This window comes from Sinocyclocheilus rhinocerous, unplaced genomic scaffold, assembly GCF_001515625.1.
Source record: "Sinocyclocheilus rhinocerous isolate Xijiao unplaced genomic scaffold, SAMN03320098_v1.1 scaffold852, whole genome shotgun sequence".
NCBI classification, from domain to species: Eukaryota; Metazoa; Chordata; class Actinopteri; order Cypriniformes; family Cyprinidae; genus Sinocyclocheilus; species Sinocyclocheilus rhinocerous.
In genome coordinates, this window is record NW_015626422.1 from 335,528 (window position 1) to 348,032 (window position 12,505).

At 37.3% G+C, this 12,505-nt stretch overlaps 1 protein-coding gene across 1 annotated transcript in view; it reads right to left on the reverse strand.

Annotated features, from left to right (window-relative positions):
• LOC107715294 (leucine zipper putative tumor suppressor 2 homolog) overlaps window positions 1-12,505 on the reverse strand; it is a 20,581-nt gene that overhangs the window by 4,586 nt on the left and 3,490 nt on the right. The window contains exons 2-4 of the mRNA XM_016521372.1: window positions 3,477-3,905; window positions 1,722-2,255; window positions 435-704 (exon numbers count right to left, since the gene is read on the reverse strand). Coding sequence (XP_016376858.1) covers window positions 435-704; window positions 1,722-2,255; window positions 3,477-3,878 — 1,206 coding nt within the window. The 5' untranslated portion in view covers window positions 3,879-3,905. The remainder of the gene's footprint in view (window positions 1-434; window positions 705-1,721; window positions 2,256-3,476; window positions 3,906-12,505) is intronic.

Here is a 12,505-nt window from a genome sequence, read left to right on the forward strand (position 1 = left end):
ATTGTAAACCACGGCTTCACGGGGCTTATTGCTTTTATAAAACGGTTATTCCATATACGTAGTAAGTTTTCACAAAATAAAACAGAGCAAATAAAGTGTAATGATATTAATAAAAATAGTATTCTTCCACCAAACAATGTAGCTCCTCAGAAACAGTTGTGGTTGTAACAAAGTGGTTGCCGAGCAACACACAAACATAAACAAATGTGTATGTTACTTTGTAGAAAGTAACAGCTTCGAACGTGGCTCAGCCAATCAGAATCAAGGACCGGAACTATTCGTTTTATAATATGAAAATCAATGGCTGATGGGAAAATTTCTTGTGAAGTGATTGTCCATGTCCCTTAAGGCAGAATGTCCTGTGACGTCTACTCAGGGCGCTTGCAGTCGAACAGTACGCACCCCTAGTGTGTCACTGTCTACTGACTCCTCACCTCCCACTTGGTCTCCTCCAGTCTGGGCCCCAGCTGTGTGTGCTCTCGTTCGTAGGAAGCGCAGCACTCCTCGAGCCTCTGGCGCTCCTGCAGGAGCTGCGTCATGTCCTCCTGCTGCTTCTTCTTCTCCTGCTGCAGCTGAAACACCTGGAGCTGCAGGAGCTGCTGCTCGCGCTGCGCTTTATGAGACGCCTTCTGCATCTTAGCCGCACACGTCTGTCTGAACTCCTCCATCTCCAGCTCCGTGCGCTTCTGACGCTCCTCGTACACCTGCACAAACACACACACAGTTTGTCAATTAACACCAAAAACGATAACTATATTAGCATCCACACCTACGATGCTGGAGCTCTTTAAAGCAGGATGGATTCTGATTGGCTGTTAATGTTTTTATCGTTCTTCAGCTGAAAAAAGAATCCCTCTGAAAGTGATTCCAGTGATATTGTTCCTGAATCGTTATCGTTATAGTTGTAGCGTGTTGTTTTTGTACTAAAAGTAATTTCCTCATCGTTTTCTTTATAGAGATTTTAATACAAAGATCTGAGCCCTGAACCAAACCAACCAGCTTAAGGATTAATCCAAATTTTACAAACTCTGATTTAAGACAAAACAGTATTTGAAAATTGTGAATATGGGCTGTTTGAACAGATATAGAGTACGTTTTTTTTTTTTTTTTTTTTTACATAGGAATTAAGTACAGTCCAATGAAGCAATGGGAAGGAATTGAATGACAGTGGTACAATTATTATTATTATTTTTTTTTATAATAAAAAAAATTTTTTTACAATAAATTATAAATAAAAAATTACACATATTTTTTAAAAATGTAATTATTGTAATTAAATATATTAAATATATATTTTTATTACAATAAAGTATTAAATTATAAAATTTGTGTACATATATTGTGTGTGTGTGGTGTGTGTGATATATTTTTTTTTATTTATTTATTTTTTTTATAATTTAGTTTATTGTAATTTTTCCCCCCTTTATTTATTTGAAAAGGGACAGTGTACAATTTTTAACAAATGTTTCCATTTAATGCATTGTACCAGATCTTGACTAATTTTCATGCACATTTTAATTTATATTATTATTATTATTAAAAACATATTTCTATGAGTGAGATGTTTACTTCTGGAACTGACTGTTGAGCTCTGAGTTTACTCATTCCTTTTCATTTAATATTTGGTATTTTTTCACAGTAGTCTGGCTTTACTCAAAATTTTTCTTTCTGAAAACTTTCTGGTTTTCTCTTAGTCGAGATGAAAACGGTGTCTCACACACCTGACAGATGGCTACTTCGTTCTCGTCCAGGTTTTCCCCGAGCTGCTGCAGCTCCAGGTCTCGCTCCCTCAGTTTGTCCTCCAGGTCTCTGACGATGGCCTCGTAGGCCTGGATGGGCGGCGGGGACAGCGGGTCGGTCAGCAGGGGGCCGCGGCCGCTCAGGGAGCCCGTGCTCTTGCTGGACGAGGAGCGGCCGCTGTCGGAGTTCGAGTGTCCGTGATGTTTGCTCGCCTCACTGTGGCTGGGGTTGTACACGGGGCCGTTATACGCCGGCAGGTTGGTTAAGGAGTTGCGTGCCGTGTCCGTCATGGTAAATGGCTGGCTGAACAAAGTGTTGCGAGCGCCGCTGTAAGAACTGCGCCGTTCCATCGTCGCCGGCGCAACATCCTCGTCTTCTGGAGAAAACATGCTGAGGTTTCCTTGGCTTCCCGACAGACCGGCGCAGAGCCGCGGAGACAGATACTGCACGCCGTTACAGCTCTTAGGGACCACGGGTTTGAAGGCAGTGGGTCTGATTATGGCCTGCTGAGTGTTCTGAAAGAAACAAACATCAGAAATCATGAGGAACCTCATGCATTACCATGAAGACGGTGATAAAAATAAATGTTTTAGTTTATCTCATGTTTTTAAATGAAGAAAGTAGCCTACTCTTTGTGATTGGTTTTCGGTCCTTTGTATTAAACTATACATACATGCATGGTGCTGTTTTTTTTTTCTAATTGTTTAAGCAACTTTATTAATTATATATGGTTTATAAACATTATTTTAAACATTATGCACTTTTTTTCAAAGATAGTCGTGCTATTTTATTATGCTTTGAAGAAACGTGCATAATATTTTGCTCGATGCGCCCTCTTGTGGCCTCAGGAGAGAAGCCAAAAGCTTTTTTTCCCCCCTAACTGAAATTATGCCTTTTAAATTCGAATATAATTCTAATTTTGATCATATTTAAGTAGAAAATTCGAATTTAGTTTTTCAGTCATTTTGACAGCCCTAATGTTCATATGGCTGATAAATGGATAATATTACATTTCTTTCCTTTTTTTGTCTTAATAATTAAAAAATAAAGCACTTCAAATTAAATGCAATTGTTTGAAATGTTAATTAGGCCAGTTTTATATAGCACATTTCATTCACAATGCTATTTCACACAAAATGCTTTCCATAAAATTTATTAAAAAACAATCATAAAACGTATGAAGGAAATTAAAATAAAGCATTAAAAATTGTGTAGCCAGCACAATACAGTATAAATAAAAGTGATATTATAGGTAAAAAATTACATTTAATGGTGTTATCAAATTATTTGTGTTAAAGACCTTTCTCATCATCTAGCTCTCATTTAGTAAGTAATATAAATACAATTTAATTTAATTAAAAAAAGATTGATGAATTAAATGTAATAAAATTTCTAATATTGTAATTTTTATATATACTTCAAATATAAATATATACTTCAAATAAAATGCTTAAAAATATATTCACATTTTTTCGCTTAAAATACTTTTATTTATATTTTATAAAAATACTTAATTTAAATTAACTTAAAGTAAAAAAATAAAAACTCTTATATGTATGTGTGTGTATATATTTATTTATTCTGTACAATATTAGAAATGTTGAAATATGAAATATATATAATTTTTTTTATTAAATTTTTTTTTAAGTTATTGGCTTTATTATAACGCAGGGAGTGATAGGAGATAAGAGAGGGGAACAGGATTATTTTATTAATCCCTAATCCCTAATACTCACTCTTTCTAATTGTCCAGACACAGGAACCAGTTTTGGAGGTCCGTCCAAACCAGTCGAACCCACATCCAAATGATTATCGTTCCAGTCACTTATCAAGTCCTCATGCGAATATGAACGAGCACCGAAGCCCTTGGCTCTGCCGGCGACGTTCCTCCTCTTGCTGGACGGAGTCCGACTTCCCTGTGAGGTTTCGGACAGCAGGCGTCCGGAGCCCGGCGTGCCCTTGCGGAATTTGGTGCTGACCTCTATGTTTGCGCGGTCAGGATAAGTGACGTGACTCTGCATCATGCTGCTGACGGCACCCATCGCTCGCATCAGAGGAGGCGAGGCGGGATGGAGACGCGGGTCCAGGCCTGGTCCTGGATGGTCAATGGACACGGGGAGAGACTGGACCAGCGCCATGACCGATGACACGCGAGATCAGAAAACCTGCACAGAGAGAAAACACAGGTTACTGGAGAAACCATGAATGTCCTGCTGGTCTTCTCATCAGGATTCATATAGTCTAACGCATTAGTGCTCAGCAGCATATGGGATTAATCTAGATTAGAAAAATGTATCCCAATTTGATCTGCCTCGACAGTTTCAAACAATACAATCACTAAAGCTGATTAAATAACCGTTCATAACATCTGTGTGTTTTCTTTGCTTTAACCAGAATGTGGGAGAAACCGCACTCGCAGCCCATTTCATTGTGTTTCAGAGCTGCATAATTAATACAAAGTTCTGTCATGAAACTCTAGATGGCGCAGTCCGATAGGTTCTAACTCTATGTGATAAAATCACATCATTATTACTGCTCAACATTCAAATGCTTGGCTAGTTATTGCAACGTGCTTCAAAAACCCTCCACCTTCCCCAGCTCCACCTGTATAGATCTGCTACAGGATGTCATGTATGTTATATATGGGGGTTATTTCATATGTCCAGTGTGCAGCAGCAGCAGTATTTCTTGCATGCTCACAGCAGCATGTCTGTGGATGTATTGGCTGTAGCACATCTCGGTACTTGCTCTGCCGCAGCAGCGTAGCAGATCTATTACCATGCTAAACTCCCCAAGAGTTGTCACACTTCTTACAATGACAGACGGGCAGATCCGTCCCAAACTCAGGTCACTAGTTTAGTCATTAGTCCATTTGAGTCCGAGCCAGTTGGGCTGTTCAAATTGATTATGATTCATTTTGGTGAAGCAGAAATGAGACATTTAACCTTTAACCAACAGCCTGCCCAGCCTAGAAGACATCAGCAGCAAAACAAAGCCATTTCAGAGGTGGAGCGAGTTGCTATTTTAATGAAAGGTCAAACATTTTCTTTATACTGATGTGCACTAATGCAGGGCTCGACATTAAGCCTTCAGACAAGTAAATCATTCACACGTCCAATTAAAAAAGTTGCTTGTCCAGAAAGAAAAGTGGATTTTTTTGGTGGTGTAAATGCAATTTATGAAAATGCCACATTTAATAACATGTTTTTACTCCAAACTCACTTCATAACGTCAGTCGAGTGTTTGAAATAAATCCTTCTGTGAGATGATGTGGCTTCTTACACAGAATAAGACACACAACATATTTCATAGTATTCTAAGCAGTGATAAAGGTTATGTTGATTAGCATTGCATTATTATATACTTTATTATAATAAAAATTATAAGAAGACGAACTCAGATAAACCATATATTGTTGTAGTTGTGTGTTTATTAGTCAAGTTGAATCAATAAAAGCAGTTAAATCTTCTGTTTATTCAGCAACCGCTATAGGGATTTTCTGGGTTTCTTCTGCGAGGCGTATTTGGAGTTTCAGCGCGAGAGCGCCCTCTGGCCTTCGGATGGAGATTTACTGCTGATCACAGAACCGTGCTTCACTGAAAGATACGCAAGACAACATACAATCACAGCTACTACCTAATCGCGATTTATCGCCTTTGTGATTTAATTTTGATTAATCGTGCAGCCCTAGCTCAGATGCACAACTGTTCTTCTGTGATCTTTATTTTCATCTATTTTCATCAGTCTAATATAAGTCACTTTAAATTACTTGTTTATTGAGCTGTTGTATAAAATTAATGTCACATTTGCTATTGTGCTGATATTTGGGAAAACAGCACTCTTGATTGTGTGGTATTGCTTATCACGTTATAAATACAAACTCAACATTCTCAATTTGCTGTTCCGCTCATTTGTTTTGATTTCTCATAGTGAAACCGTGGAGAAATCAACTGATGCAACCGTGTTACTGTCAATACATTATCTATTATTAGTCGCTGTTTACACTGAATCATTCTCGGCAAAGTTTGGTGCTTCCCTCGTAATTTTTCGAATCAGGTTACTTGCCCCCTCAAAAAAATCCACTTTTCCCAGATAATATCGAGCCTTGACTAATGAACCATTCACAATATGACCAGGAACATGACTCAAATTTCCCATCAACCATCACTTACAGCTGAACTTCAAGCATCAAATTCAAGGCTTTGACATTGATCTTCAGGAACGACACACAACACGGCACAAAGTCGCTTTCCAGACCCTTCACCGTCTCTGTTCCTGAGTGGTGGAATGAGCTTAAACCTCCATATGACCATCATAACCTTCAGAAAACAGCTGAAGACAGGAGAACTAAACTAACTACAACCATAAACGAAGACACGTGCTACAATGACTCCTATTTAAATTTGAAAAATGAATCGGTATCTTCCTCTTCTGCTCTAGTTTGTGTACTTGATCTAGTTTCCTCTTGCCATTGTGTACTGTGATGAACTGCTTGTTCCTCAAGTCAATTTGCATAATGAATGCAAGTGTAATGAAGAACTGCCTGCAGCCAAAATCCCTCACTTGGTTGATGTTAACTGTTCAGTGTTTGAGTCGTCAGATCTGTATTTAAAGGAAACCCAACTGTGCTGCTTTGACCACATGCATCATACAGCTTTATGCAGGATCACTGATCCAGATCTCTTCCTGAATGACTTTACACACACAGAACTACACCGATCTCCTTCAGTGTTTCAGCTAAACATCATGCTGCAGGACGCTGTCAGTTCATTGTTCTGAGACGCAGAAAACACTCCGAAGCAGCGTGACTCGAGTGAAAAAGCCTTTCAGCGTTTGCTGCCTCCTACTTCCCTCTGACAAATCTGACATTTTGTTGAAGACAATGAGATTAAACACAGAACAATGTGAGGGTTTTGCTTAAAGTCACATGACATCAAAACGGACTCATTTACTTCCTTAATTCCAGCTGTTGTTGATTCTATCCAGAATTACTTGGAAGTTCATCAAATTACGGAAGTCAAATGAGTTGTGAATGTTATCTTATGTTGAGCTTTAAATCTCCAGCTCATGATAAAAAATATATATATACAGTAATTTCACGTCTCTTCTAGAGTTTAAATCTCAGTGTCTCAAACTGCTCAGATTTGCCAAGATTTGTGTCTGTAATCAAAACCAAGAGATCTCGATGCCTCAGGGAACAAATTTAGGTTTTAAAACCGTTGTGGGAACATTGTTTTAAAATGTTTCTAAAACGTTGAAGCTTCCAGTTTTCTTATCGTGATTAGAACGTTATTTAACGGTTACAAAAAACATTTTTACAACATTCTACTAACTTTTTCACCCAAAATATAACATTGAATGTTTATTTTTAATATTCTAAGAACATGTCCAGTTTTTTGTTATTAAAAGGTTACAAAAATGTTTCTTAGAACGACATAAAAACATTTTGAGAATGTTGTTCTAAGAACATTTTCTCAACATTATGAGAACGTTCAACAAGTGCTGATAACATCAAGACATTCAGAGAAATTTGTTCAAGGAACATTTTCTCTCGACATGATGAGAACATATATCAAATATTAATAAAGTTACAAGAACGTTCCCTGTTAGCCGGGACGAACTCAAACATTTCTTATCAGATGATCTGAGCTGCTCCACATTGATTTTATATCTCTAAACTCTTACTGTACAACAGCTATAGACTCCTTCAGGTCTGTTTTATTTCTCCTGGAGAATATTAGGGCAAAGCATCTGAGTTAATATTTCATTTAGTCTGAGCAATGCAAGTCTCTTTAGGCATAAAACGTTTGTAAGATTGTACTCGTGGTCTCTTAATGCCTGTCAAACAACGGCACAGTTTCACACACACACACACACACACACACGGTTCTCTGTTAGTCACATACCTGATGTTAAATCCTGCATGTCGTTGGGTTCTGTGTCACTGATGCATCTGTGTGTCCGTCAGTCGCTTCACTTTCACTAGCTGAAGTACTTCAGTCTCACTGTGTCTCGTGTGTGTGTGTGTGCGTCCCTGAGGGAAACTCATTTCTCTTCACGTGTAAAATGTAGCTCAGTCTCCTTCCCGGAGAGATCAGCGCTTGTTCTCGAACCCCTCCTAGCGCTCACCATCTTCCTCTCTGTCTCTGCCTCCTCCTGTTTCTTCCCTTTTCTCTGTTACATCAGTACTGATGGAGTGTTATAGGAATGTTCCACAATCAAACAATACCGACAACACTAGACCGGACAGAACTATTAAACTAACACACACACACGCACTCTAATGATTCAGTGATTCTCAACCAGGGGTCCGACATCCACTAGAGGGCCTCAAGATGGCTAAAAATGATTGGAAACAAGACAAAACCAAGCTCTAAAATAAGTTAAAAAACCTAAAGATCAAGATATTAAGGTACTTCTTTTTTTTAATTGCTTTTTACACCTGGAATTTTTTTGTAAATGTTTTAGAAACATTATTTTCTCGTTTACGGGAACATCAAGGGAACATTCCATTGTATAATTTTTGCATTTATGAGAATGTTACTTTTAAATGTTTCAAAAGGTGTAACTCTTTAATTCAAAAAGTTTCCAAATGTTCCAAACGTTTCAGGAAAAAAAACATTCCATGAATAAAAAATCTCTGAACAAACGTTCCATTGATGTTCATCACTCTGGGAGAACCTTGCCAGAACATTCTGAGAACGTTCCCTGTTATCTGGGTATTTAATACTGTTCCCTTGCGATCGGATCAGCTGAGACGGATGTTAATAGCAGGTGTAAACGGGACCCTCATCGGCTTCAGTTTTTAGACGAGCTGCTACTAACTTTATTTCTTGTAAAGTATTCTGGGCCACAGATCTGTGCGATCTAACCTCAGGGACATACGAGCATCACAAATAGCTCAACGTGGAAAATTGTCATCTGACGAACCCAAAACCAGCCAATTAAGACAATTAGGTGACTTGAGTGTGCATAGCATTTGCATTCGAATGAGCAATACTAACAGTGAAGCTTGAACAAATAAACACTCATAATGACAGTGACGAATGCAAACACAGATTAAATACATCATCATCTCTCTGCACACAGACTTCCAGAGCAAACTTTTGAATGAGCGTGCTGTGCTGGTATATATAGGCTAGTGTAAGTAGGCTACAGCGTGCCGTGTGTCTCTCTCAGGTCCTGTAAATGGGTCACACTGGACACGGTTAAATTGGTTCTACAGGCAGAGCAAAGCGACGAGGTCCAAGATCCAGAGAAGAGAACAGAACGCCACGAGACGAGAAAATATAATCGGGATCAGCTCCAAAACACACACACACACCTTCAGTCAACATTGGTCCACACACACACTCTATGTCTATCAGGACGTCTCTGTCTGTCTTTCCTCTTCATGCATATGATGCATCTGCACATAATATGATGTTTTATTAACACAAGCTTGTGCTCGTCCATCCATAAAGTTTATCATCCATACAAGGGACAAAATATATTGACTGGACCCCAATGACTTTTTTTGGGTGAACTATTCCTTTAAACTTGAGTTTATAATGTTATTGTTATCAGTCCTCGGGTCAGCAGACTCAGTAGGATGCTAAACCCTGCAGGAAAAGCTGCTCCTACGTTTGATCAGCAACATATTTATGATCAGATTTCTCAGAATGAGGCCATTAAAAATATATTCTGATACAAGCACAAGATATTCTGGGTCAAGGGCTGATGTCTTGAGAAAAAGACTCCATTATGACTAAACTCAGACTCGACAACTGAATGTGTTTGAGTTATGACTGCAAGAGCTAATTGATTAAAAATGAATAATTAAAAATGCTGACAAACCTAGTGTAAAAAATGATTTTTCAAGTATGTTTTGTATGTATTGGAGTATGTTTTACAAGAAAATACTATTTCAGTCTTTCTACTTCTAAATTTCATGTTTAATTTGATGTGTTACTTGCAGTTTTATTGTAATTATTTGTGAAATTTACTTGCAATTTCTACAATTCAACATGGTACTTGAATGCGTTGCAAGTTGCTTTGGATAAAAGGGTCTGCCCAATGCATGAATGTAAATGTAAGTCATGCATGGGTTCAACTGCATGAACTGGAAAAAACATTTAGTATGAATGCAAGTGTCTACTTGGCATTCCCTAATTAGTATTTGTCAAATTTAATCATTCTTGAGTGAAAATAATAGATTCAAAGTAAATCCTACACCATTTTTTCAGTGCAGATGACACTTTGACAGTGATGAAAGGTATTATACTGGTGTTTCTGTTGCTCAAACAATTGAATTGGCGCTTGCAACACCAAAGTCACGGGTGCGATTCCCAGGGAATGAATGCATGAACTGATCCAATGTATGGCTTGAATGCAATGCAAGTCACTTTGGATTAAAGCATCTGCCAAATGGAGAAATGTAAGTCATGCATTTCAATTGCATGAAGGGCAAAAATGCATGAACTGAATAAAAAGCAAATGTATAGCTTAAATGCAATGTACTGTAAGTGCCAAATGCAACAATGAAATGTATTTCTAAGGAAAAATGGCAACAGAAATAGTTTTTTCTTGTAAAACATACTCCAATAATCTTTATCGAGTGAATTGATTTTTATCAATTCCATTGATTAGTGCTTGCCGTTCTAACTCAGCACTTGTCCCGTTGTTGAGTTTGAGTTTAGTCATTGTGGAGTCTTTTATTTTTGCTTAATTTTGAAGGAATCCTAAACAGAATTATAATTTATCTGAATCTGTATTTGCAGCCCTGCTCTGAATCCTCTGACTCTCCTACTCTTCTGTTTGGCCTGCGATCATCGCGGCCCAGTTTGTGTGCTTGTGTTTCTGTGCTGGGACACGAGGACAGAGATCCGGACAGCTGCGGGTCACTTCGGGTGCCCAAGCGTTCACTGGGAACACTGCCTACAACAGACCTACTTTAGATCACCAAAAAAAACAGAAATCACTGACGATTAACCCACGAAGAATCTGAGAATCCTGCAGCGCAGTGACATGAACTGAGAGAATAAGACGTGAGAAGATCCACTCAGTTCCTGCATGCTTTTCCCGTCACTTTCCTCTGAAATTATTATGATTATGATTGTTGTGTTCAAACCTGTATGTTGTTATTTATTCTGTGGAACACAAAGGGGAGGGTTAAAGGACAGCTCCAAAAAGGACAGAAAAATTGATAAAAGTACCATTACGGTATCATAACAATAATCCATAAGCCTGTGCACGAGTCATGTGATGTTAAAAATGGATCTACAACCATTAGTCAGTTATTAGTGTCCTAAAGCACACATTTATTTTGGTAGAGAATTGCAAAATTATTAACAAAAGGATGCTAAGATTAAATTTTGTAGAAGCTGATGTGATGTTAAAGTGTTTCTTGTTGGATGGTGATAAAAATATAGTATTTTTTTTATTTACTTATTATATTTGTTTGTTATATTCATAAGTAAAATGGCTATGATTGAACAACTTAAAATTGACATTAAAATGTATTTGGAAATGTTTTTATTTTTTTTTCTGTCATTTTTTCCCCCTTTCTAAATATACCTGACTTGTTTGGTTATATGGACTTGTATATATGGTTATATGGTTTGTACAATATGCTTGGTTCTCAAAAAATAAATTAATAATAATAATAATAACATCATTTGATGTCAAACCTGCCACAATACTTGAGGTGCAAGTGTGTTTGTATATGTGAATGAATAATAATACAATTTTCCATGAGTCTGTTCCTCACACAAAGCATTGTATGACTTCAAATAGACTTGCTGAGACACTTTGATGGCACTTTTATTGTGCTTTTTCATCATTTTTAGAGGCTGAGTCTCAGGCCAGTGTCTGTGAAGATCATGTTTGCTGAACATCTCTTTTAATGTCCCACTAACAAAACAACAGCGCACGGATTGAACACAGAAATGAGGGTGAGTAAACAATCCCACAATCTCCACGTTTGGCTGAATTACTGCATCTCTCTCAGCGTTTATATAAACGGCTGGACGTCTGCTTTTGTCTCAGCGGATATCAGAGACCTTTAACACACACAAAAGGCTTCGTCTGCTCTGATGACGGCTCTATAAATAGAGCGCGCATTAATAGCGTTTTCAGAGAACTACGGGTTACGGGAAGCCACACCTGATTCATGTGCATTTCAGATATAATGCAATTATATTAATAGAACAAACTCGATAAAAGCAGCATAGACGTGAATCTCACAAAGCCTTTTAAGAATGCGTCTGAAAATGAAGCCTATTTTAGGACCATTAAGATCTTTTGCATTGTGAAATTATTTTCGTTTATTATTTTTAGATTTAAATACATTTCCCCTAATTTAATAATAACTGTAATGATATGGAATACATTAGTTAACTCTAAAGTATATTGCAGAGCAGGGTTATTGTTAACTAAAACTCAATTCTAAAAAGTTATGTTAACTGAAAAAAAATAAAAATAAATAATAATAATATATATATATATATAAAAAATACAGAAACTTTTTTTATTTCAACTAGTTATATTTTTATTTTATTTTTTTAAACTATATACTACTATACTAAAACTATAATAGTATCTAAAATTTTAATATCTAAAAATATATATATTTTTACTGTCATTTTCTCACGCAAAATACTGTTTATTTTTCTCTCTCTCTCACACACACTCAGATTCTTCTCTGAGAAACCTTGAGATGCTCCCAGAGGAGCGACGACAACAACATCAACAAGTGGCTGAACAGGAAATGATGTCATCAAACTTC